General features: G+C 42.1%; 1 protein-coding gene across 2 annotated transcripts; it reads left to right on the forward strand.

Annotated features, from left to right (window-relative positions):
• Positions 1-25,629, forward strand: LOC113576296 (formin-H). 2 transcript variants are annotated; one of them, XM_035521181.1, is made up of 20 exons: positions 1-68; positions 391-611; positions 729-773; positions 2,622-2,747; positions 3,240-3,314; positions 3,746-3,919; positions 4,338-4,489; positions 4,694-4,885; positions 5,096-5,672; positions 6,003-6,165; positions 11,276-11,387; positions 13,662-13,752; positions 14,541-14,627; positions 18,215-18,367; positions 20,085-20,214; positions 20,319-20,351; positions 20,854-20,951; positions 21,419-21,502; positions 23,152-23,273; positions 25,009-25,629. In XM_035521181.1, the coding sequence occupies exons 3-19, from the start codon at positions 741-743 to the stop codon at positions 23,254-23,256; spliced, it is 2,385 nt and encodes a 794-aa protein (XP_035377074.1). In that variant the 5' UTR covers positions 1-68; positions 391-611; positions 729-740; the 3' UTR covers positions 23,257-23,273; positions 25,009-25,629. The 2 variants fall into 2 exon arrangements, with proteins under 2 accessions (XP_035377074.1, XP_026864086.1); XM_027008285.2 differs by having other exon boundaries at positions 23,152-23,202.

Here is a 25,629-nt window from a genome sequence, read left to right on the forward strand (position 1 = left end):
TTTTTTTAAAAGTAGTTCCTCGTCGATAGTAGAAACGCATGTTCTTTTGTCATAGCTGGAGTGCGACGGTGAGGAAATGTAATTGCAAATGTGATATTTTAAAAATATATCTGAATACGACAATGAAAATGACGCGTCAGAAAGATTTTGCTTTTTCTTTTCGTGTTAGTTACTGTACACAGCAAACCAAATGCAAACACTTTTTGCATTTCAATTTGAATCACATCTTAAGTAATGTACACTCACACGAGAAATGCAATTGCAAACACACCTTTTAAGTTGCATTTTTAATTGTAAAAAAAAAAAGGCCGAAATCTGTTGCCATTGCCTACCGTTACCGCATGCCTGCGTCTGTTTACTAGATTTCTGACATCCACGCAACTCTTTCAGGGGCAGTGCGCGTTGCGGTGCCTTCACTTAGGCTGACCCTTGCAAGGTACGCACGAAGAAACGTACGACCCAGGTCTGCTAACAACGGACAGGATGGCGAGCCTTTGTGAATGTTTATTTCAATCAGTGTAAGGCTCTGCACAGAGGACAACAGATCGTTTTTCTCATGTTTGTGATGTTTTCATTACGAGATTCGACTCTGATAGGGGTGGACAAACCCGGTGAGTGAACTGCACACCTTGCTCTCTTTATCTTTTGTACATTTAAGGAAGTAGGCTATGTTTTACTGTACGCTTGATGTGTCCCCTTTTTCTGTTGGTTTTTTTTGTTACCCATAGCGATCTAAAAGCATGGATAACAGACACATTCTGGACGTCCCTCAGGTAAACCCATTTTCATTAAAGAAAGAGTTTTAACCCTTTATGCGGAATTACAAAGTTATGGAATAAATTGCCATTTCATATGAGGCTTCTTTAGTAGTCTTTTGAGTGTAAGACAAGACTAAGCAGTAAACAAGGAATTGTAGTCAAGCAGTTGTTTGAAATAACAAAGACTTAACCTATGTTACTGTGAAGATAACAACAGTGCCAATATAATTTGATATGGCTACATGGTTATGTATTATCAAATATCAAACATAATTTGCAGGCAAGTCAAAAATCATGTAGATGTAGCTGATTTGGTTTCAGTGTTGGTCTAAATGGTTTTTGGCCTTGGTATGCTCCCAAACTTTGATGTACTGTTCTTTTTAAGTGAAAGAGGAGCATAACCAAGGTCAGTGGTATTGTTATATGACAATATTTATTTGCTTGCAGTTCCTGTTTGTAATAGCGTATGTGATAAACACTTACTGTGCCAGTATATCACTGTTACTATATCACTATTGTCTGAGAGCACAATAGACTTCCATTGCTAAGTAGCTCTTATTACTCATTTTGCTCTTTTGATTGTTTATATTGTTGCTATTGTGGTGACCAGTGTGGATCAGATGAGGATATGTTTCCCTTTATGGTCTTGGTTCCTCTCAGGGTTTTTTTTTTCTCATGCTCTTATGGAGTTTTTCCTTGACACTGTAGCATTTGGTTTGCTTACTGGGGGCTTGGACTTGAACTGTAAAGCTAATTTGTGCTAACAGCTCTTGTAAAAAGCACTATATATACATTTGACTATGTAGCTATAACACATGGCACAGTAAGCACAATAAGCTAGTTAGTGTCCCATGTTTTGCTACGGGTGGGAATATACTGACCCCACCAAAGCCACATTTGTGTTCAATCCGATTCAGAAAATGTGGACCTTACTTCCCCTGAGCAAATCAAACAACAACAAGGTTGTGTGATAACCACATCTAACACCTTCAAAAGAAAATCATACACCTGCATATTACTTGGGTAATTATTGTTTTAAAGGAACAATACTTTTACTTAAGCAGTTCTGGCTACTCTAGCTACACCACAGTCCTGCACTGCTCTGTGTGAAGGCTGTCAGTCACATTATGCATGTTTGTAAACACGATGTCACTAATATTTGTGCTTGTGACAGACAGAACCTCTCCTAGTCGGTCAAGGATCATTTCCACACATAATACCCTGAAATCATTTTTGAAGTGTCCCCGGCCTTGTTGGCTAGTGTTAAAATGTCGCTAGCAACAGCATATCACTGTTACTATATCACTATTGTCTGAGAGCACCATGTAAAGACACAGGGACAGAAGAGTTACATAATAAGTTCTAATGGTTCTGATGATTACATGATAAGTTCTAATGGTTCTGATGATTACATGATAAGTTCCATAGGTTCTAATGATCACATGATAAGTTCTATTGGTTCTGATGATTACATGATAAGTTCTAATGGTTCTGATGATTACATGATAAGTTCCATAGGTTCTAATGATCACATGAGAAGGTCTAATGGTTCTGATGACTACATGATAAGTTCTATTGGTTCTGATGATTACATGACAAGTTCTAATGGTTCTGATGATTACATGATAAATTCCATAGGTTCTAATGATCACATGAGAAGGTCTAATGGTTCTGATGACTACATGATAAGTTCTATTGGTTCTGATGATTACATGACAAGTTCTAATGGTTCTGATGATTACATGATAAATTCCATAGGTTCTAATGATTACATGACAAGTTCTAATGGTTCTGATGATTACACGATAAGTTCGATCGAGTAGCTTGCAGGGAGTTTATTGCCCCCTGTGTGTTATTTTTTAGCTCAGCAACGAGATGCAGCTCAGCATCATGCAGAGGGTTAAGAGCGGAGAACTGAGCATCGACGACGCTCTGAATCAGGCCAGGAGTGATCGACTGAGGCTGCTGGAGAAGAGCTTTGACCTGGAGGTGCCACGAGACACGCCACAACCTAGAGGCCTCATGGAGCACGAGTGAAGGGACCACAGCCACACATGGCTGAGAACTTTCCCTGCCACAGCTCACCTGATTTAACCTGACAGTTGGAGCAGGGAAAACACAGAACTGTGTAGCAATGCAACCATGTGCAGACTGTAGAGTTCCTCATTGTCAGTGTTGAGCTGTCACAAAGCTTTAATTGTTGCGAACCATCAGCATAATACAAAATGTTTTGATGAACCTCAAAAAGAAGTAAATGATGGCAAACTAATATTACTATAGTAATGCTGTACTCAGTAAGGGTATAATTAGATGATAGGAGTGGAATGGAGGGTAGGATTGGCACAGTTCTTTGGAGGAAATAGAGAAACTTACTATTCAGCATTCCAAAGGCCTTAGCTAGACTGCTGGCATCTATTGTAACATCACAGTAAGGAAGTTGAAAAGTGCAGAAATCATTGTTCTGATGTCATTCTCTTCCAGGAAAAGCAGGCCTCACAATACAATTTTAGTGTACACAAATTCAGCTTGTACAGATGGCAAAAACGGGTGTTTCAGGTACTGCACACACACACCCACACACACACACACACACACACACACACACACACAGAAGAATACACAAATACATAAAAATATAGAACAGGAATGAAATTAAAATAGCTAAAACAGCACATGTATTGATACTGCATTTTCAAGCAGATTAACTTAATTCATTAAATTAATCTGCATTCACAAACAGATGCATTAAAAACAAACGTGTTTCTTTGTAAACAAACATGATCTTGAAAGCAGTGATCTTTGTAAACAAACATGCTCTTGGAAAGGATGTTCATTCTGAATATTAAAGGTTAAAAGAAAACCCCGGGCCGGTTGGACAGTTAAATTTAATTCCAGCAACCTTTATAGTTTAGTCATGCAAAGCAAAAATAACACAGTACTTAGAATAATTGTCACATTAGGGAAGTCCTAACTGTGTCTCCCCTCAGATTGATTTCAGCACAAAGACCGTGTGCAGTATTGAGAAGGGCATTGTGAAGAGGCAGTTCCTGTTTGCAATGGTGAAAAACTGCCACGATGCTGCAGGCACCAAGCTCACTGTGTCATTTAAGTGTCACCATGACTACGAACTGGAAGCTATGTCCCCACAGGACAAGCACAAAGTAAGACATGTTTCAGATACTTCAAAGTCATTAAAACCACCAAAACTTCACTCATGCTAACCAGTCATTTATCATCCCAATCCTGGATTGACCTGCTTAAATATGTGATCCATCTCATGAAGGGCTTGATAATTAGCTATGAATTTAGATTAAGTAAAACACAGAACTCAGGATTGGGGCTCCAAAATTTCTTATTCCTTACTAATGGAAACATAATTTGTAGCTATAAAGCCACTAAACTTCACCAGATTTCATTAGGATGGATGAGAGTTTATTATTCCTGTTTTGAATTTATACTCAACTAAAGCATCCTGGGAATACCCAGAGAGTGTGTGGTGTCTGAAGTTTAATTTCTAAACTTCCTCAAACATGTTCCTCATGTCTGCCGTTCACACCGAATTACATTTCCTCCTTCTAGATCCTGGAACTGATACATCAGATCATCTACAGGAATATCCATCCGACGGATCTGTATGAAGAGCCCACAAAGCTGCCTGCATCCCCGCTGAAGCTTCACGAGGGCCAGCTGCTCCTCCAGAGGGGAGGGCTGGCGTCATGCAGATGGCAGATGTACATGCATGTTCCCTTGGTTCACTTGGCATACATGCTCTCTGACACGGAGACAGAAATATAATGATTGTCCGGTGATCCATATGAATTTGCTGTTCAGGGGCATGGTTTCTCTTGATAACAGGTTCACCAACACCTGCTGGTGGCATTTAATTTACTTGGGTTATCGAGCACTCAGAAACTGTCCCTTGTTTTGTTGGTCAGGTTCAAGGCTCATCTCCAGGCTGGCCAGCTCACCCTGCTGCCGGTGGGATGTGAGGTTGTTCCGGGTGATGAGGATGGACCTGCCTCCTCTAGCCAGCCCATCATCATTCACCTGTCCGACGGTGGTGCCAAAGTAGAGAGCCACAGCGCCTGTGATGCCTTCTCACTGATCACCAACAAGAACAAATTCCAGTGGGGTTCAAGCTCCATTGTCTTTGGAGTACCTTCTTAATGCTTATTGTAGCCTGGAAGGCAATATATTCCCCATGAGAAAGTCTTTGCATAACTTATTCGAAATGGTAAATTGTTGTGTTTAGTTCAGTTTAGGAGACATTAACAGGCTGCTGCTGGGAATTCCATGGTTTATGAAAAGAAATGACCTGTCTCTCTGATCTTTTTCAGTTTTCTGCTTCCTATGACTGGGCACACGTGTGCGGAGGAGGTCAGGGCTGAACGGGATGCCTGGGTTGAAGCCATCGGCGATCTGTGCGTAGAATGGAAACGCAAGTCCCAGCGTGAGCACATGTATGAAGACCTCAAGTTGTTTGCAAAACGAGCCAACATTGGTGACATCACTAAGGAACATGACTGTGAGGCAGAGGCGGGCAGGAAGCAGTACAACCACAGGCCTGCCTTACCGCTGCGCCCCCCCATTTTAGAAAGTGTGCTCTACTCAGTTCCTCTGCTTGTTCCGTTGCCAGCTTCAAGCCTACAACTGGCATCTGGGCCTGTTCTGGAGACAGAGTATGCATCTGAGTTTAGGGCGGAGTCTGTGCCAGAGAACACTCCATTGTCCCTAGCAAGGAGTGGCCCAGTGCTTGTGCCCCAAGCTGAGTCCCGCCCATCACCAGTGCTCAGTCTTTCCCTAATCCCGCCTCCTCCCCCTCTTGCTCCACCCCTATTGCCAAAGAAGAAGGAGGCAAGACCGCCCACAGGGAGGACCAAAGCCTTTCACTGGGACCTCATTGCTCAAGACAAGGTACCATATGTTGGGTTTTCTGTTGTTTTTAACAAAAATATGGCTGCCAAATCATTGTGTCTCATAAAATCAGAGTTAAAATGATTCGTAGTCCTTATCTGAGTCCACAATGGTTCATTTTTATTGAAAGGAAATTCAGTATTTATTATGTCTCTCACTCAGACTTTGGCTTAGATGCTTGTTTGTATGCTCTCTGAACTCATATATTAAAGGCAGAGTTTGTGCACTGTGATTAGATCATTCATGCCCCTAGCGATATTACAGAGTTTTGTTTATTGCAGGTTCCTGCGAGGAGAATGAAGGTATTGACTGATTTCGCATCTCTTACAGATCGCGAAGTCAGTGTGGGCGCGGGGAAGCCCTAGAGAGATTGAAATCGACACGATGCGTCTGTATGAGCAATTTGGAGTCAGTGACTCGGGGCCTTTTTCCAACTTGGAGTCGAGCAGTCACGTGGAAATCCTGCTGAATCCAAAAATTGCACACAACTTCAGTGAGTATTTTACTTCTAAAAGAGACCTATCAATAGAAATATACGAATGCACAACATTTTAATGATAGGATTAGTCATTTATGTTCATATATATATAAACACACACATACACACAGATTTGGATATTGAATCATGAATTCTTTACAGTTCTTTACATTTTGAATTAATTTAATAAGCAGTTAATTGGAATGTGCATTGCTGTAATATCTATATATAAAACTATATATATATATATATATAAAACTATACCCAATATATCTATATCATACCCACAGCTATAAGTGCAATAAATATATACCTTTACAGATTTAAGGACCTTTTCATACAGCTGCAGTAACTGTTGAACTCTTAGGACTGCATATGTTAATATGCATACTTGATCAAGTGTAATCCCTACAAAGCAGAGGGTGGCTTTGCTTGATGCTTTGATAAGTAAAGTTGAACATTAGTGATTGTGGTGAGTATCCTCACATCATGCAGAAGCAGCCATGCTAGATGTGTTTATTGGTCCCTCTGGGAGGATTAAGGCCGCGGCAACCGCCAAGCAGGCCATTATAAACCTATGCCGGATTACCTGGGAACAAAATAAAACCTCATAAAAGTCCTTTCAGATAACCTTGTACCACAACTTTGAAATAGCATAAATATGGCTTGACAGAAGAAGGCCAGCTTCACGATCGTTTTGATAATTTTTCCAATTACATTTTTGCAATCTCAGATGTAAAGATTATGTAATTAGTGCACACACTAGATTGACATTTTGGACTGGAGCGATTATATGAACACTTTGGGTCAGAGTAATTATACACTCATCTTGGGTCAGAGTAATTATACACTCATCTTGGGTCAGAGTGATTATACAGTAATTTTGGATCAGAGTGATTATACACTCATTTTGGATCAGAGTGATTATACACTCATTTTGGGTCAGAGTGATATACTCTCATTTGCTTTCTGCTGCTTCTTTGTTATTTTGAGTCCTTTAGTAGCCTGTATGGGTTGAAATGTAAATCATATGCAGTAATAGATGTATATACTGTGTAGAGTGGCTTATTTGAGCAGAATAAATATTGTGGTTGAAAGTAGTTTAAGTTGTTTATAGTTGTTATAAAGATTGGTCATTTTACTGGGGTTTTTGGTGTTTTTTTTCTAGCCACATCCAGGTCTAAGTAAGAATATTAACTGAGTTTGAGAACGCACTTCTCATGACTGTCACTAGATGGCAGCATATGATTTCTTTTTAAAACGTGCTGTTTATTTTGAGACCGTTGCAAGGAACAGATTGTAACAAATCCTACCATATTCAGAAGTGTTACCTCTGCATTTGCAAGTAAATAAGTTGTTAAAATACATTTAAATTGTTCTGGCTGATACCATTTGGAGCATGTCAACAAAATGCGTCACTCCCTTTGACCACTCTGATGACAAATGGAGTATATCTTAGTATATACAAACCTACTGTGTTTCTACTAATGTGACAGAGACCCCAGGAATGAGGCTACAGCAGTATACAGCAAACCACTGAGTTCCTGCTACTGCAAAAGGCAGGGTCTGCTTATTGTCTGGATCCTCAAGCTAAGATGTACTCTCTAAATTCAAATATTTGTTTGAGGGTTGAGGATTATTTGTTTAATAGTATGTTTTACCTCCATGTTTATGTTTTAGCTATAATTTACATCAATAGATTAGCAGTCATAAATAGTCTGGGTTGAACATAATGGAAGCTATCATAAATGCTTTGAATAAACTTAAAAAGACATGAATAAGTAAGGCTGAGAGCTACACTGCACTTTCACAGCCGTAAGGTTACGTCGCACAACATTTCAGAATAGCCTTTGCCAAGAAACAAGAGTTGGCAGTAATAAGCCACGTCCTTTTGTCACTTTGCAGCCAGTAAGACCTCGTGCACTTCATGGCCTTGGCAGCCCTGGAAGCAGTGGTATTAACCTCACCCTTCCCCCACACGGCGAGCTCAGTGCAGCGTGATCCGGACCACCTCCACAGCCATGTCGCAGCGAATAAAGAAGAAGAACAACGAAAAAAAACCCCATCTCGGCACTGGGCTGCGCAATAGGGGCCCACATGAATTATGCATGGTGCCCTCGCCGGCCTGTTTGTAAATATGCATGGTGCCCTCGCCGGCCTGTTTGTAAGCCACGCAATCCGTCCCGGGTGCACTCTCACCAGCCTCTGACAAGCCACAGGAGCAGCCCAGCAGGCCCCGGGGCAAGCCCGAGGCAATCCATCTCTCCAGTCGTGCCGCCCGCGAGAAGAAGAAGGGCTCCCAAGCTCCGTCGTGCTGTTAATTCTCCTCGGACGGCGCGCGCATGTTTAGCAGCAATAACTCAGCTGGTCTCAACCAGCCATGTGAAGAGAAAGGGAGTGCGTGCGTCTGTGTGTGTGGGTGTGTGTGTGTGTGTGTGTGTGTGTGAGAGAGAGAGAGAGAGAGAGAGAGAGAGAAAGAGAGATATTAATTCACATTATCACAGAGCTTTTGGACGCGGTGTGGATTGAGGGACCTTGAAGAAACTAAATGAACCAATATCTTTTGACTTGTGAAGTTAATGACATCAGTGGATAGCAGACTGACAGGTGAACACCAGTCAGGTTGCAAGGTTAGCACTCACATGTTGTGGACAATTGTATTGTGTTCAAAGGTCTGAGAGAATGTAAGACTCAACTATGACTCATTAGGTAGCCATCATTTCCCAGGATGCATTGTGTGGCTTTCAGTGAAACAGCAAGATAGAGGCTGTAAATTCAAAGAACACAACATGCTAATTAACATTAGGTGTGTTTATCTATATGCCTACTGAGTGCTAGTATTCAGATGAATCCTGTGACCCATTTTGGAATCCAAGGCAAAACTTTAGATTCTGTCTGTCCACGAAGGGTTTTGCTCAATAATAAATTTTAAAAAATATTCGATACCTAATAATGCCTAATGTAAATTGGGCTCAGGTAATTGATGTGCAGTTTTATGCCAAGAGATGCAGTGGCTTAATGTTTCGAACTGACACAGATGGCAGAGTGAAGAATATACAGATGGTGGAATTAGTGGATTTTAGGCATTCTCTTTCCATTGGGTTGTTATTGCAACTCTCAGGACAGTGGTGGTTTCAGGAAAGTTAACTTCTTTTCAAAGCATTTTCAGCACAGCACTGTTGTACTGGCTAGAGAACAGTTTAAGGTGAAATAAGATCTCGCTAAAGCCAGTCAACCATTTTATATCCTGCTACATCTCCAGTGTGTCTTAGCCCTTGCATGAATTTAGCAATTGTAGGTCCTACAAATCTCCCTAATAAGAGCCTGGAAGCATACAGTTAAGCTTATAAGCTTCAACCTTAAAAGGCTTACAAATAAGACACTTCAGATGTATTTTATTCCAGGATTTGTGGTAACACTCAGTGGGCTCATATATATATATATATATATATATATATATATATATATATATATATATATATATATATATATATATATATATATATATATATATGAGCCCACTGAGTGTTACCACAAAAAAAAAAAAAAAATAAAATAAAAAAAAATAATATATATATATATATATATATATATATATATATATATATATATATATATATATATATATCATAAGAAGAAAACGTGTGCAGCTCTGAGCACTACAGAAGTGCAACAGTCATGCACACAGCAAATAAGGAAGCTGTTTATGGTTTCCCTCCGTACGAAGCGTCAGATGAATGCCGAGATGGACCCCCCTGGGGAGGGAATGAAGTTAGCGCTTAAGTTAAAGGCTCAAAGATGAGAGACATTCAGCACTGCTCCTTTAAAATTACCATATAAAAAACAAAATAAAAAATGCGTTTTTCTTCTGCCACAATAGCAAAGCGACTCTCCTCCCCGGCAGCCTTTAAGACCTGGTTTGAGAGTTCTAAAGTGTTTCCCTTGCTTCTTAATTGCCATAATAAAACGGGAAGCTGAAAGGTGAAAAAAGTATTTTAAAGATCTGCTGATTGAAATTGGAGCTGGTTGAGGTTGGAGTTCCCATTGAGAACCATTTCTCCTGAATGACTTGTTCCTTTGGTTTATATGGGGGCCTGCTAGAATTAAAACATCCTTGGATTTGGTTCCATCAGAAATTCTTAAATTGTGTGGCATGTTCCTTTGATGAATGAGAGTGCGGTAGCCTTAGATTAAAGTCACTTAGCACGAGGGAATGCAGACATCTTAGTGTATGGTGTTCAGCGAGGTAACTGAACAAAACCAGGCATTTTTGCCTTTATAACAGAGAGCACCTCAGAATTTTGTTAACTAGCAACACTTCCTTTGAGGGCATTATGTTTTTAAACCTCAGTCTCTGACCAAGGTCCTCTGTGGAAGCCAGTGTGATGTGTCTCTTTTGTAATAATTTTATTATGAGACCGAGGATTGCATTTCCTGACTGCACTCTGATTGGCCCAGCTTGGTCCTCCTTGGCCCAGTGCACAAACACAACAGCCTTCCGTCAAGGGAGGAGCTATGATTGGTCTTGCTTCTGATGCTAGAGTTAAGGCTAATTTGTTCCATGTTTGGCAACCTCTCCATTTGACTCAGGGAAGAATAACCCAGCAGTCTACACTGTCTTTCCCGACAGTACCCTTGAACCTGTGGCTGCTTGGGCGAAGCATGAATCCGTTGATGCTTTACTTCATTCAGTCGAAAGGCACCACATCTTTAGAATATTCATGGCCTGTCTTTCCCTCTCATAAACAACACAGCGAGGTTATTAGGTACAACAAAATTCTCATCAATTCAGATTTGGTACAATGCAAATCAGCACTCAGGTAAGCCCCAAAAGGCTTGTGTGGAGAGGTAATTAAGCGCAGGGTTTTTTTTGTCTTCTGAGCGCATTCACAGATTTTTCATCATGGGTAGGAAGATTTTCTGTCAGGAGGGATGCTTTCAAGTGCTGTTTAATGCGTGTATGGTTGTGTGTGTGTATGTATGTATGTGTGTGTGTGTGTGTGTGTGTGTGTGTGTGTGTGTGTGTGTGTGTGTGTGTGTGTGTGTGTGTGTGTGTGTGTATGTGTGCATGTGTGCATGAGAGAGTGTGTGTGTGCGAAACTAATTTTTTTTCTCCTCTTCACAGATATTTTCCTCAAAAGTTTTCCAGTGCAGCCAAAGGACCTCAAGGACAAACTGTTTATTGTTAATGAGAGAGAAGGAGGTCTCTCTGATGAGCACATTGCTTCGCTTAGAAGGTATAAAAAATGTATTACATTTCATAGATAGATAGATAGATAGATAGATAGATAGATTGATTGATAGAGAAGAATGCTAATAATGAACCACATCTGTATGTTCCATTTCTTTCATTTCTACCTGTGGCAAGGCCCATTCTGGCAACACTTATTGACCTTTGAAAGTGGCCTGCTGGCTGCTGTATTGTGGCACAACATCCATAATAATGGAATTAGGTAAATAGAATATGTTAGTAAATCAATTTGTAAGTGGAAATGTGTTTTCCCTTAATTGATGAATATCTAAAATTCTATATAAATGTAAAGTTGATGTAACGTAGAGATGTTTCATTGTGCTACATTGGTAAAAGGCAAACCTCGACAAAGGTCGAAATTCAGTATGTACAGTCTGGCTAAGACAGACACCAATGGCCTGGCTTGTCGTGAAGTCGTTCAGTTGTGTGTGTGGTGTTCTCTCTGTAGGGATGCTAGTTGCCCAAAGGGGAAATGGTGATTTGTGTTTAGTAGAGTGATTTGCAATGGCTGGTTTATGGTGTACATTGTAGGCTGACAAATAAATATTGACATGGCTGTTTTATTTAATGAAAAACTGAGTGACCCTCACAATATCCGATATCTGTATCTGTTTCACTACCGATTACATATCAAACAGGTAGTCATTTCCTTTAGACATTACTGTTGGTTTTAACTATTATCTGTAGTTTCGTATATAGCTGTATTTGGTAGTGAACCCACAGGCATTCACAGGTGTTATTGGACGTGAGGTATGTAAGAACAGGAACAGTGTTTGGAAGAACACATAGTACTACAGTCTGAATGCTATTAATAGAGCCCAAAGAGACCAGGGCAACTCACTGCCAGTTAGTGTCAGGGAGAAGGTAAAACTACCAGAAGCCTTTCTTTAGTGCTAATGATAAAAAAAGCATATGCCGGACCCTTTTACCAGAGTGTCTGAACAATAAAACTTTTATTGGCTGGTATTTGAAGAGATGGACACAATTGAGATACCCTGAGGAATGTTACGCCAAAAGACTGGAATAAACGCTTTCTTTGCTTTCTGACTGGTTGTCTTCCGAAAGCATCCTCAGAGAGCTCTAGGAGGATTACCTGCTGCAAGGCTAGCGCACTAAGATGCACAGGCTGCGGGTTTTATATCCTTTGGCTCAAACGTGATGTGTATTTTAATGTCGCTTTACGTGGGCCTCGGGAACACAATCTCCGCACAACACAGGATGCAATATTAATGGCGACTGACTGCAGTCATACCGAAGGTGCATCACATGTATCTTTAAATAATTACTCATAAAATCATTTGTGTTTGAGAAGCACTAAATGGCCATGCGACAGGCACATTTGGAGGCAGGCCGGGTTCACAAAGGGAGCAAAGCAGGCCAAAACGGCAGCGTCCCAAAAGCTTTATTTGAGCTGACTTGGGCCATGAGTGCAGCTTGGCTTTTAATCATCTCACCATTCCTCGGGCCACTGGAAATCACTGTTGCATGAGAGAGATAGAAGGATTGCAAAGAGAGAGAGAAGACATGTCAGAAGTGGAAGGACCTGGAAGAGGGGGGGATAGTTTCACTGAATGGAGTCTCCCAGTGGGGAATGTTTAACACCAACTGGCGATGCCCTCTAGACACCCCTGCCGAGGTGTGGACTGTCCAGTTTTGCATTCAGAAAGTATCTGTCTACGTTTTGCGGTGAACCCAATGACCGAGAGTGCAGTTGGAGACGCTGTGGTAACATTGCTCGTAACTTTCAACGCTGTAAAGGGACTCTGGCTGCCTCATGATTGTCACGGCCATACTAGTTGACTTGTTCTGTATCAACTGATTTTCCTCGGAAATGTGTAATCACCAGTGGTCCACAAATGACACGCTCAGGCAGCAGAATTTGGCAGCGCTTTTTGAAGGAAACGTGCTTGGCCCTGTAATTTCCAAGCTCTCCTCAGAGCGAACACTGCATCTGTCAGTGTTTTTCCACCTGTGAGAGATGTTAGCTTTTATTGTGTGGGGCATAGGAAGAGTAATACTGGAAGCTTTCGTTGTGCTAGGCACAATGAAGTGGTTAATAAAATCTTTTTTTTTGTGCTGCAATCATCAATCAAACCAAATAAATCAAAGAAACCTTCAAACGCATGTGGTTCTACATACCACAGAGGTAGTAAATCTGCATAAAGCCAAATACAGCACAGAAGTCCCATTACAATGTTCGGTTATAAGTAACCCCTATAGGAATGTGTGTATGTGAATTTTGATTTTGTCTTTTTATCAGGTATGTCCCTACTCCTGATGATATAGAAATGTATAAGTCCTATAAAGGGGAAGTGAATGATCTGCATGTGGTTGATCAATATATGATGGAGGTAAGCTTGTCAAAAATAAAAACTTTCCCTGGAAAATGCATCTCCAGAAATGCCGATTAAACTAAATTGATAACTTCACAGTATAAACCACATAATGTGATGATCAAAGCATGTTAATAGCCTAAAAACAAATGTAGGCAAGCATATTTAACAAAGGCTATGGATAACACGCATAAACTGTTTATCACACATCATATGTACCTTAACTCGGTGTCTGTCTGTCTTGCACCCACCCACAAGCGTGCACAAGCAAACATCCACAGACTAGGTGGACAGAAGGAACAATAGCTAAGAGAGCTCTGGGCAAGATTCAGGGCCTTGGCCTTCCCAGCCTCTGTGTGGTTGAAGGAAAGGTGGAGGAAACACTTCTCCCACTCAAGTGCTTGGGACTGTGCGTTCCTATTGTTTTCCTGTGCCCTAGGGTAGTGTCTGGGGTGCAGGAGTCAGCCTTGCAGTCAGATATAGACATGTGTTTTGTGGGACCCACAGTAAAAGAATGGTTTATTATTATTGGTAAGTTTAGGTCCAGTATTAAAAGCAGGTGCTTTGTTTGGGAGTCTAGCGGTTTGAACCTGGCAATTGGCATTGCAGCAGAATTCTCCTCAGTGTGGTTTATCTGGACAGGAATTCTATAGTGGAATACTGTCCATCTAAAATATGATAAAGCATAGGTTTGTTATTATCGTATGCGTGTGATGGAGAGAGATACTATGTATGTGTAATGTGAGTGTAAGAATGGGAGTGTGAGTGGAAGATGTAGCATCATGGCCGTGTGACTTCCTCCACAGCTGTGCAATATCCCATACCTGAGCACTCAGCTGGACCTCCTGCTTACCCTCAGAGAACTACCAATCAGCATAGAGGACCTGAACCCGGTCAGTGTCTTTCTCTCTTGCTCTATTTATCTGTCAGTACAGCATCCACTCTTATTTAGGCTATTTTTTTTTTTGTTGTTGTTGTTGTTGTTTTTTTTTGTTTTTTTTTGTGAAACTCCGAGACTTCAGTCATTACTTCTGCTAAGTAATGGAAAGGTAGCAGAGCAGAGGGCATGTGAATGCCAGCAGATGAGTGTGTTTCTTTTTCTAAGTGTGTGTACGTAAGTGTATGTGTGCAGGCATTTGTGTGTATTTAAATTTGCGTGCTTCTGTATGTATGTGTGTGTATGCTGGAGCAATTGTTTTGCAGTTAGCAGTGCATTGCGTTCATGATTATGATTGACAGCAGACTCATAACCAGAAATTGAAAAGTTTGTTCATGGAAAAACAATCTCAGGTGAAATCAACTCATGCCCCATGAGAGGAAACCACTATTGCCTTGAAAGGAGCTTCCTGGCAAACACTAAAAAAGGAAACACTCCCCAAAAGAGAAGAAAAAGCTCATTCACTAATGCAAAAGATAATTCTGCCAGACAGTAGACTCCTGGAACAATAATTGAAATGGACTTGTGGGGAAAAAAGAGTCATGCATAAATACATAAGGGCTTTACTCCTAAGGAATCTGCACTTAGAGTCGACTGAGGGGTTTTCTAATGGCCAATCACTTCAGGGGCCCATGGGGCTTGTATTACAGGGGTAAGGTAAGGTGGAACCAGGCGAAGAATGGGAACATAACCACTCTGATAATCTTCTCTTGCCTGAATAGAGACAAAAGAGCAAAGTTTGCACCTGTAATTCCTTCTCTATTTCCCATCTGTTCCAAAAGTTAGACTTCATTTGTATCTCTTTGATCATCTGCTTTTTCTTCACTTTCTTATTAACAGATACATTCACTGCACATTTACTGGCATTTTGCATGGAAAGGCAACACATGGCATTCGATTTCAGTGTGTCTTGTAAGCATACAGGTTATGAACTGATGAAGCCAGTAAGTACTCAAATGTTGTGGCTCTGTGTGTGTGTGTGTGTGTGTGTGTGTGTGTTTGTGTGTGTTTGTGTGTGTTTGTGTGTGTGTGTGTGTGTGTGTGTGTGTGCGCGCGCGCGTGTGCGTTTGTGTGTGTGTGAACTTGGGAATATACAGTGAGGAAAATGTGTTTGTCTCAGCAGTTGTGTGCCATTGAGGGCTTGTGTTCTAGCCATAGTTTCATCATTGGTGTAGGTGTGTGGCCTTCTGACCTCCTGTTCTAACACCTCTGTCCCTGCCTGCTCTCTGTCACACACTGACGTCAAGATGGAAAAATTGACTTTGAGGCCACAGCAATGATGATTTCACACCTACAGTGTTGAACACTGTAACACTGTAACACAGAGCTTTGAGCTGTGTAACAAAATAGTCATGCAACACAGAGATGTCAGATCATCTAGAATATCCAGATCCTCTCACTGTATACAGATGAAAAAAAAGCTACACAGTTATCAGTATAATTTTGCACTGTATGTGATGCAGACGGCGTTGGTGGTCGCAGGCGGACTGCAGTCCTGTACCCAGTCTAAGTGCTACTCCGTCAGCGAGATGGAGCCGAAGCCTCTGTTTCTGCCGCTGACTGCAAATCCAAAGGATTGGCTCACACGCTAGACTCTTTAAGCCAGCAACATTAGGGCGGATTTGCCCGCCATCTGACAGCGGGGCACCAGGGTACAAAATAGGCTGGTTCAGGGAGGGGGGGAATGCTGGGAGCTCTCCGGAGGTGACCTGCTTCCTCCTGGGGAGCAGTGTCAGTGCCGAGCGGAGCATCACTGCAGAGCACTGTTCTAACAGCCTGATGCATGAGGCTAAAGGGCATCTGGGAATTATGGGAAGGAGGAAGCACAACTATGAAATGTGGAAGAGGCATAAGAGGAATTGTGCAATGAGTTTAAGTGATTCTCCACGCAAAGAATAAACATGTTTTATGCTTTATTGTGCTTATTTATCAAAGCAGTGCATAATTAATTAACACAGTATCTATACAGAGAAGAGAAAATGTGTAAAATATGCATCTCTATATAATTTATAGCCTAGAATAGCCTGTAAATCAAAAATGTAAACCAAATGTAATAACAGCAAGTTGTAGTAACAGCAAATGTAATTGTGGCATCAGCAGGTAGCGAGACACGAGAGTGGGAATGGTGTGTCTTTAGACTCCATTGAAACAGAATGACAAGCAGTGTGGTGAGCAGAAATGGCAGTAGTCCTGAGACACAGCAGAGAAGCAGGAGAAATGCGCACCACTGGACAATTGTGTCCTGGGTGAAAACAAAGGAGGCAAACAAGGAACAGGTGCAAGCAGTCGATAATCAGGTGATTGGGAGCGGGTGCGACGTGTGTGTGTGTGTGTGTGTGTGTGTGTGTGGCAGTGGGTGTGTCCTTTGAGTGGCGATCCTGGCGCACCGTAACAGTGAAAATACATAAAAGATGAACATTTGGAGATCAGTGGCTCAAAGCAAAGTTACCTCAAAGCAAATGAATTAAACGGAACTACAATTTAAAAGTCAGGTATAATCCCTAGGAACTGCAGTTACCAGTATCACTGGCTTACTGTACTGGGCTAAACTTAATATGACAGTACTGTAAAAAGTGAGTGCAGTTACACAGTGCAGCCAGTGAGTTAATCTGACATCTGATAGAGATCTGACAGAGCCTGTTCCATTTATGCCTCTAGTGGGGCAGGTGGCCTTGTCTTGATAAAGTGTAACTGTTTTATATTAGGTGTGTAAGATTCTATTAAGATGATTCAGAGGGAGATGTGGGCAAAGCAATGGACCACAAGCTTCATTTAAAGAAAACAGAAAGCAAGGTGAGAGGTATCTCGCACACCACTGAAAGACCTACGGCAAGCTTGCGAACAGAGTTCGTTCATCTTTAGGACACCGAATCACAGGGTGGGCTGTGAGTGTGTGTGTGTGTGTGTGTGCACGTTCAGTCACACTAGTGAGCTGCTTCGTGCAGTGTGGGGAGAGGGCGAGGCACAAGTGTGAGACCTGCTGATAACCACCAACACAAACAGCATTACCAATTAATGTGGCAGCTCCTAGTGCTGCCGCAAATTTAGAGAAGCCGAAAATGTTTGCGCCGGTAAAACTCAGGAGGGTATTCTCAGGAGGAGAATCAGCTTGTTACTTGTGGAATTAATATGAATGTTAAGTAGCCTGGCTAAATTAATGCGGTGTATCTAATTTGGTGTAATTAATTAGAGGTAATGGATATTAGGCCAGTATTGTTTGAGGCTAGTCCCGAACTGCTCCAAGTATCAAAAATATTAGATAAAAGGCTTTTTCTCAAATGCCATTCTACTTCCCACTTTATTTTCCGGTAGATTTAATTCATTCCCTGTGACTACAGTTCAACCTTGGCACAGCATTCATTTATTTGACTGGCATCCACTCCGTTATGGGAGACGTGTAATTGTTCATAAACTCGGCGCATGCTGTGATGTTGGGCCGGGGAAGAGGCATCATTAACGGTGGAGCGTGTGAGGGCTCAGGCCGCGTGCGTCGGTGGGACCTGAGCGAGTTGTCATGTCCTGGCCTCTGTGTTTGTCTTCCAGCTGATTAGCCAGAAGATCCGCATGTGCCGGAACCTGTGGGACTCCGAGTCGTTTGTCTGCGTGCTGGAGTACCTGCTGGCCGTAGGCAATTACCTCAACCAGCACGCAGGCAAAGACAAGGCCAAGGGATTCCGCCTCTCATCCCTAACTAAGGTAGGACATGGCGCCGCCTACGAATGACCTCCGCCGGAGCTGAGGGGACCAAAGGCTAATAAGCCTGCTCATTGGCATACAGGGAAAATGCATTCTTGTTTTACCTAGTGCCCCTTTCTATACCTCTGTCTGTCTCTCTCTCTCTCTCTCCCTCTCTCTCTCTCTCTCTTTCTTGCAAACTCAATTTCCATCCTTCCTCCATCCATCTTCTCTGTTTGGCTGAGGTACATAGACAGTCACATGTCCTCTGCGATGTCCCCGATAGCACACACTGCCATCCCCTCTCCCCAAACATAGCTTCACGGCACTCTGTAAGTTTCGTTCTCTCTAGCTTTCACCTCTCACTGATCGGATATGTCGCTCTTCGATTTTTTTCTCTTCACTTAGTATGAAGAGGAGGTATGAGCCAGTGCTTGGCGTCTAACCCCACACCCGTTAGCTTCACGCTCCCCCTGCCGTGTGCATTTGTTTTGGAATTATTTCAGGCCTGGCTGGGTCATTAGCACCTCAGCGGTAATTTGTATTGATTTTTATCGGCTGGTGCTGTGGGAAATCTGCTCTCTCGCCACCAAGATTTAAGGGCATTTGCCCCAGAAGCGAAAAGGCTTCCTCCCGAGCTAATGAGGTGACAGGACGTGCTCTGTCCTCAGCTGACACCTCTGTGGGGAGGGGGACCTTTGAAAGTAGGATGGGACATCAGCTGGGGGTCTTGGAAAAGAGGGACAGTCTCTCTCTCTCCTTCAAATCACTGTTTCAGTTTCAAGTGAGGCACTCTTTCTGTGGCCGACTATTCCGTTTACTGCTTTGGGAATGAATTTAAATTGATAAACAACATAATCTGGAAAGAGTGTTCACTTTCCTGCAGTTAAGAGCCAGTCATCATGAAGCAGCTGCATATCTACCCATATTATTATGAGTGGTAAGAATAAAGCAGAGATGTATTTTCTACATCCTAATTAAGCAAATAAGCTTTCCAGAGTACTCTAAACATTTTTTCCAACTATGACTTTAATTGCTGGGTTGTTTACATTACATTCACAATGAAAAAAAAAGCACATCTATCCTGATGTGACGTATACAACAAATTCAATTGGATATGTCATTAGCAGTCTTTTTTATATTTTATATATACATACATACATTAAAACTGTTATGGCCATTCAAGTATGATGACTCAAAACAAGTGCAGCTTATGCAAATGCACTCTACTGGCAGCCTTCCTCCCTTCAGATGCTGCTTTCCAACAGAGGCACCAAAGCCTAGGGCCCTAGAGCCCACTGTGCTGTGGCCCTCTGTTTTGATGCTTTATAATAACAACCAACAGTCAAAGGAAGTCAAGGAGATCCTTGTGGAGTCACTAACTGTGTTTCCCTGTCTCTACAAAAAATCATGCTTCAATAGGACCACAAGGACACAGGAAAGTTCCATTTTAATTATAGTGTAGCTAACTAGCATGTGGGTCTTGAATTTTCAAGTCTCTTGTGCTCTCTCTCTCTGTCTTTGGCCGTGGATATTCTTGCGTTCTTGTCACACACATTCAGAACAAAGAAGAATATTTATTTACATGCATGGATTTGGAATATTTTGCTCTCCCTCCTGATAAAAGTGCTGCATGAGGTGCGCATATGTAGGTGGGACTGCGGAGGTACAGATTCATGAACGTTTTGCTCATCACTTCTTCGCTCACGGCCTGTTTCTTGTTCTCTTCTCTGCATAGCTCTCGCAGCTGAGAGGGAGCAAGAAGCAGTTCACCTTGCTGCATGCCCTTGTAGAGCAGGTCATGTTGCACAAGCCCCATTTGGCAACGTTTTATCAGGAGCTGGCGGAATTCGAGACGGTCCCCGGAGGTAGGCAAATCAAAACTTCATCAAAAAGTGGAGATTCGGATCATGACTTTTTTGGACAAGTTTAAATACCTTTTTATTGTGTTTCTATGTTTTTTTTCCATTAGCTTCAATTAAAGGTCTAACAGCTGAAGTGGATGGTAAGTGTTACATTATTTAAGGTCCTTTTTATGACGATGCAGCAGTTCCAACCACTCATGTATAAATAAGACCAGAGAAAATAGTGTTTCTGGTTATGGACCATCAGTCAAGTAAAAATGTTATTCTGCCCCTTTAAAAAAAAAAGTCCACTTTGAAGCACCTTTGTGGAACTGGCACTGAACATTTACCAAAGTGCAGACATGCATAGCTATAGTCACTTGTACTGGCTATAGATGCATCGCTTTTGGTTTGAATGTCACTGAAGAAGGGAATGAAGGCAGACATATTGCATTTGCAGATGATCGATGCACCACTGTCACGTTTAACCATGAGCAATAGTAACATTTACTGCAGTGATGGGCTCAGATGGTGTGTTTTTATAAGCTCAAAGAGTTGACACCATTGTGAGATCTCCATTGAGCTGGTAGCAGGCCACTTAAAAAAAGATCCGCCTGAGTGAGCAGAGAAGATGTATGATTGTTACCTTATGTCACCTTCTAGTTGTGAAGAATGAGCTACAGAAGGTCATCCAGTACAGGAAAGAAGGCAAGTGGAAAAGCCCAGGTGGCCTACACGCCAAGTTCTCCAAAGACTTGAAGGTAATTCTAGTAATTTTATATTCTGTATCGAAGAATGTGATGGGATGTGCTGGTGCATTTTGTTAGTGAGCCTTTGGACTATATATGGTTAAAAATATGGTTCTATATTATATTATATTATAATGCAAAATGTGCAGTTGAAACTGAGCATAATGGGGAATGGAGAGGTAAGGAAAACGTGTGTGGTAACGTCCCTTCTGCTTAAAACTGCCCAGTAATGCTCCTTACACAGCCAGTCTCTCAATCTGCTCTCTGGAGGGAGTGGAAAGTCCACTAGCTCATGTGGCCAGAATTCCCTCACTCACTGTAAACAGCCTCTTTTGATGCCAGACAGCAAGAAATGAGTGGCAGTAATGACGACCTCCAAGGGCAGTGGCACTCGGTGTACCAGTGTGGCTCTCAGAAAGCACGGATGGGAGAATGCAAGAGATTAGCTCTAACTCCCACTCTTTCATCTGCTGCTCTAGATGGCCATCGAGAAGTACCATGCTGAGCTCAGCCAGCTGACGAAGAGGTGTGAGGAGATGAGGAAGCTCTACACAGACATATTGGTAATCTCTGAGTTATTATTCGAATATCGTCTGTTGTTTTCCTCGTGGAGATGGATGGCCTGAGATCCACCTGTTTTGCTGATATGGGCCTTCTTTGGTGATACTCCCCCTATCTCCCCAAAAGTGGCTCAGGAGAAAGGGAGGAAAATCATTCAGCCAGTTGATTCTTCAAGGTTACTAGATCTTTTTTCCTTATATTCTTTGCCACTCCACGCTGCCAGCCTTGGTGCCTATTGTGTCTGTGATGTACGTCCTGAGATGCGCTCTCAGTAAAGCTGATGATATACTGATGCACTTGACAGCTAGTAGGCCAGCAGTGTATACACAAAGCCCCCCAGTTCACAGCTTTATCATGCAACTCAGCAGCCTCTGTCTGTTCCTGAACATTGTCTTCATTACAATATACTTAATACAGTTTGAAAGTACCTGAAAAAAAATACTTGTTGCCTTTATCACTTTTTTGTGATAATCATGTACTTATGTTGTTTTTGACAATGTAATGGTTTGTTTTATACGTAAAGAAGCATCCAGTTTAATGACCCTAATAGGGGTAACTAAAATGGTGTAATGGCTGTCCCAGCTTAGTAGCCCTTATTAGCCTTGTTATTTCCTGCTGTTGCAGTGCTAAGACCAGGCCTGTGAGTTCCAGTGAAGTACAGCATTGTGCTTTCCTCTCTGCTCCTAAAAAGACAAAGGGCAGACATAGGGAGAACAGTCCATTTTTCCCAGTCCCCAATGTACATTTCCTCCAGCTGTCCCAATTTCCGCCAGGGCTAATTCATCATCTCCAAAAGTGTTATTGGTCTTCTGCACGGATTTTGGGCTTGTGAGAGTGTGACAGTGGTGAGTGGTGGGCTGGTGAGCCAGGGAGGGGAATTGCTTTAGTTTTACAATTACAGCCTAAAGTTTCTGCCCCCAGCATCAATAAAAGGAAGCAACTCGGGTCAGCCAGAAAGAAAGAGAGTTGCAGAAAGCGAGAGAAAAGGACTCGAGCTGAGAATTGAGGAGCGCGAGAGCGCGCGATTAGAGAGTTGGGAGGGAGAGGAACGAGAGAGAGGCTGGGAGAGAGAGAAAGAAGATGAGAACAGTGCGGACATCACACCTCTTATGACTTCTGCATTATCAGCACTAGGCTGGCCTTTCCCATGCTCCTCAGGGGCTTCAGTGGTTCCACCGTGTTGTGATTGTACAGGACTGAGCCTGTGGTGAGAGGTAAGGCCAGAGGCAGGGTTTGGCCTGCAGAGGCAGAGGCAGAGGCAGTGCATGCTTGGAATGCCAGGACAATGATCAGTGACAAGGAGTGTTCCAATCACCAGCTTTTGCAATATTTCTACTAATATTATGAACGTGGAATTGATACCAATATGAGATGTGAGTTTTGCACAAATAAGAGGTATGACTTTTGTGTGAACTCATTGGCAACTAGAATGCAGCTTTCTAGAGAAGTGTTGCCTCCATGGAGATATATGGAAAATGTCTCTTATGAAAAATTTCAAACCGTGCAAAAAACAAGTAATAAGGAACCAGATTAGTACAATATTTGCAGAACAGATGAGGGCGCAAATGCATGTCTGTGATGTGCTGTAAATAAAGATCTACACAAGCCGCATGCATTCTCAACTGAACTGGCTGTTTCCGTTTCTTCTTAGGTGAAATTTGGGGAGCCTTTGAATCAAGATTCCCAAGAACTGTTTGGTTGGGTTTGTCAATTTATCAATGAGTTCAAAAAGATGCATGCAGAGTTTACCTGCTGAGACTCTACCACCTGTGTGTACGTGAATCTTTATATATATATATATATATATATATATATATATATATATATATATATATATATATATATATATATATATATATATATATATGACACTGGCCACTTTATTAGAGACGCCCATCTAGTACTTAGTAGAACTTTGGTGCAGTGGTAGCTCAGTGGTTAAGGTACTTGACTTGTAAAAGGTTGCCAGTTCACACCCCACCATCACCACCAAGGTACCACTGTTGGTCCCCTGAGTAATGCCCTCAACCCTCAATTGCTCAAGTTGCTTTCAGTCATAATTGTATTGCTTTGGATAAAAGTGCCAGCTAAATGCTGTAAACATTGGACATCCTTTGGTCTTCAGAACTACAGCAGTCATTGTGACATAGCTACCACTAGAAATAAGTTTGCAGGAGTTGAAATAACTCTGCAGGAATTTTGAACCCAAGTGGACAGGATAGCTTCTCGCAGTTGCCAAATGTTACTGACATGGTCTGAACAGCCCATTCTACCTCATCCCAGAGATGCTCTGGGGAATGTGAAGACCAGGGAAATGAAACTCACTGTCAGTTTCATGGAGCCAGTCCATGACTATACAACCCAACTGTCCAGCTGAAAGTGTCCTTCTGCCATAGGGTAAACAGATGCCATGAAGGGACAAATGCCTCTGATCCACAGGGATCAGAGGACCCAGAAAACCTTCCCCACATCATTACTCCACCTCCACCAGCCTGAACTGACAGGAAAGGCGCATAGACTTATGCTGCTGGCGCCGAATTCTGACCCTCCCATGGTTCAACAGAATTCTGGATTCGTCTGACCAGGCAATGCTTTTACACTGCTTAATGATCCAGTATTTATGTTCTTTTCCCCACTTGCCCTGTTTCCCTTAGACAGCAATGGCACTTGAATTGGTCGTCCACAGTTATAGACAAGTTGTCATTTGGACAGATGTTGGACCACCAGCATTGTATTCAGCTGTGCACCGCCTGTTCATGAGAACATTTATTGACATCCTCTTTTGACACCTTTCATTGATGAGTAGTTTTTATCTACAGGATCCCTTTTTACTGGATGTTTTTCCTTGATCACACCATTCTCACTATACTCCTGACACTGTTGCATGAGAAAACCTCACAAGGTTGGCAGTTTTTGAAATACTGGCCCTGGGCGGACATGGTTAGACATACCTTTTAAATGTTGCTGAGATTCCTCAATTTTCCCATTCTTATGTGGATTCACACTGAAACTGATCCACAGAAAACTTGTTCATCTGAGTTTATGCTGGGTTCATCTAATTTCCAATCATCATCTAATTTCCAATCATGAAAGGGCAGGTTTCTCAATAAAGTGGCCATTCAGTGTATGTACATTTTTATATATATATAAAATGTGTGTGTGTTTGTGTGCTGTGCATGCATAGGACTCGCAGTGACTAATATGTAAAATCCTGATGCTAGTCATGTCTTCTCAAGCGTATCATAGAAGGCATGTCGGTCCAAAGACCATTTGAATGTCACTCTAAACTGAAGAGCCAGGTGTTTTGTGAGCAGCATAATCCAAGGGTTTAGTGAAGGATTTACTGGATCTATCACCGCACCGATGTTTACTTTGATTAAAAGTCTTGGACAGATTTACTGAAAGCAGATCTCGGGCTCTAGTCCATAACAAAGCACACAGGATGCCCTGCTAACTCAGGAGAAAACGCTCGGCTGAGGTTCACATAGATTGGCTGCTGTTTTTTCAGCACCCTTTCATTGGGAGCTAGTGGGCTGGATAAGACAGACAGCGTCTGCCAAAATGCCAGTGGCTCCACGGCTGGCCAGCGATGAACGGAAAGTTCCGGTGGTGAGAGACAGCCGAGTCCCGCCCCCGCCCATGGTTCTCCAGACGGCCCTGTAGACCAACGTGAGGGCTTTTCACAGCTTTTCCCTTTTGTTCCTCTTCTCCTTTCAGACTGGGCCCGTTGTAGAATTGAGGCTCTAAACTGTGTTTTGGAACGCTTGCGATTGATTTTTGTCTGTAACTTGAAGGAGCGTGAGCTTCTGTGGGTCTTACACTTTAAGCAGACATAGAGAAGCAGGAAAGGACAGATGTGCACTTGCTTTAAAAGCTACAGTAGCCTCAGATGGCATGTGTGGTTCCCTGAATGTCTGTTTTGATTAATGCACATTGTAACAAACACACATAGCAACAGGTCAGACAAAATAATAATTGTGTTGTAATTGTGGGTTGCAATTATTTTTTTCAACAGCTCTCAGTAGTAGAGTAAGAAAAGAAAACATGAAAGCATTTTATATGTCGCACATACTAATGTGAAGAAAATAAAACTGAAATGCTTCACTTAGTTTTTTTTTTTTTTTTTTTT

This window comes from Electrophorus electricus, chromosome 22, assembly GCF_013358815.1.
Source record: "Electrophorus electricus isolate fEleEle1 chromosome 22, fEleEle1.pri, whole genome shotgun sequence".
NCBI lineage: Eukaryota > Metazoa > Chordata > Actinopteri > Gymnotiformes > Gymnotidae > Electrophorus > Electrophorus electricus.

Bases quoted from the DNA above. Each gene is read 5' to 3' on its own strand.
- LOC113576296 (XM_035521181.1), top strand. From the start codon at position 741: ATGGATAACAGACACATTCTGGACGTCCCTCAG. The intron at 4,490-4,693 runs GTACATGCATGT...TTTGTTGGTCAG, and splicing joins GCGTCATGCAGATGGCAGAT to GTTCAAGGCTCATCTCCAGG. The intron at 20,352-20,853 runs GTAAGTGTTACA...GTCACCTTCTAG, and splicing joins TCTAACAGCTGAAGTGGATG to TTGTGAAGAATGAGCTACAG.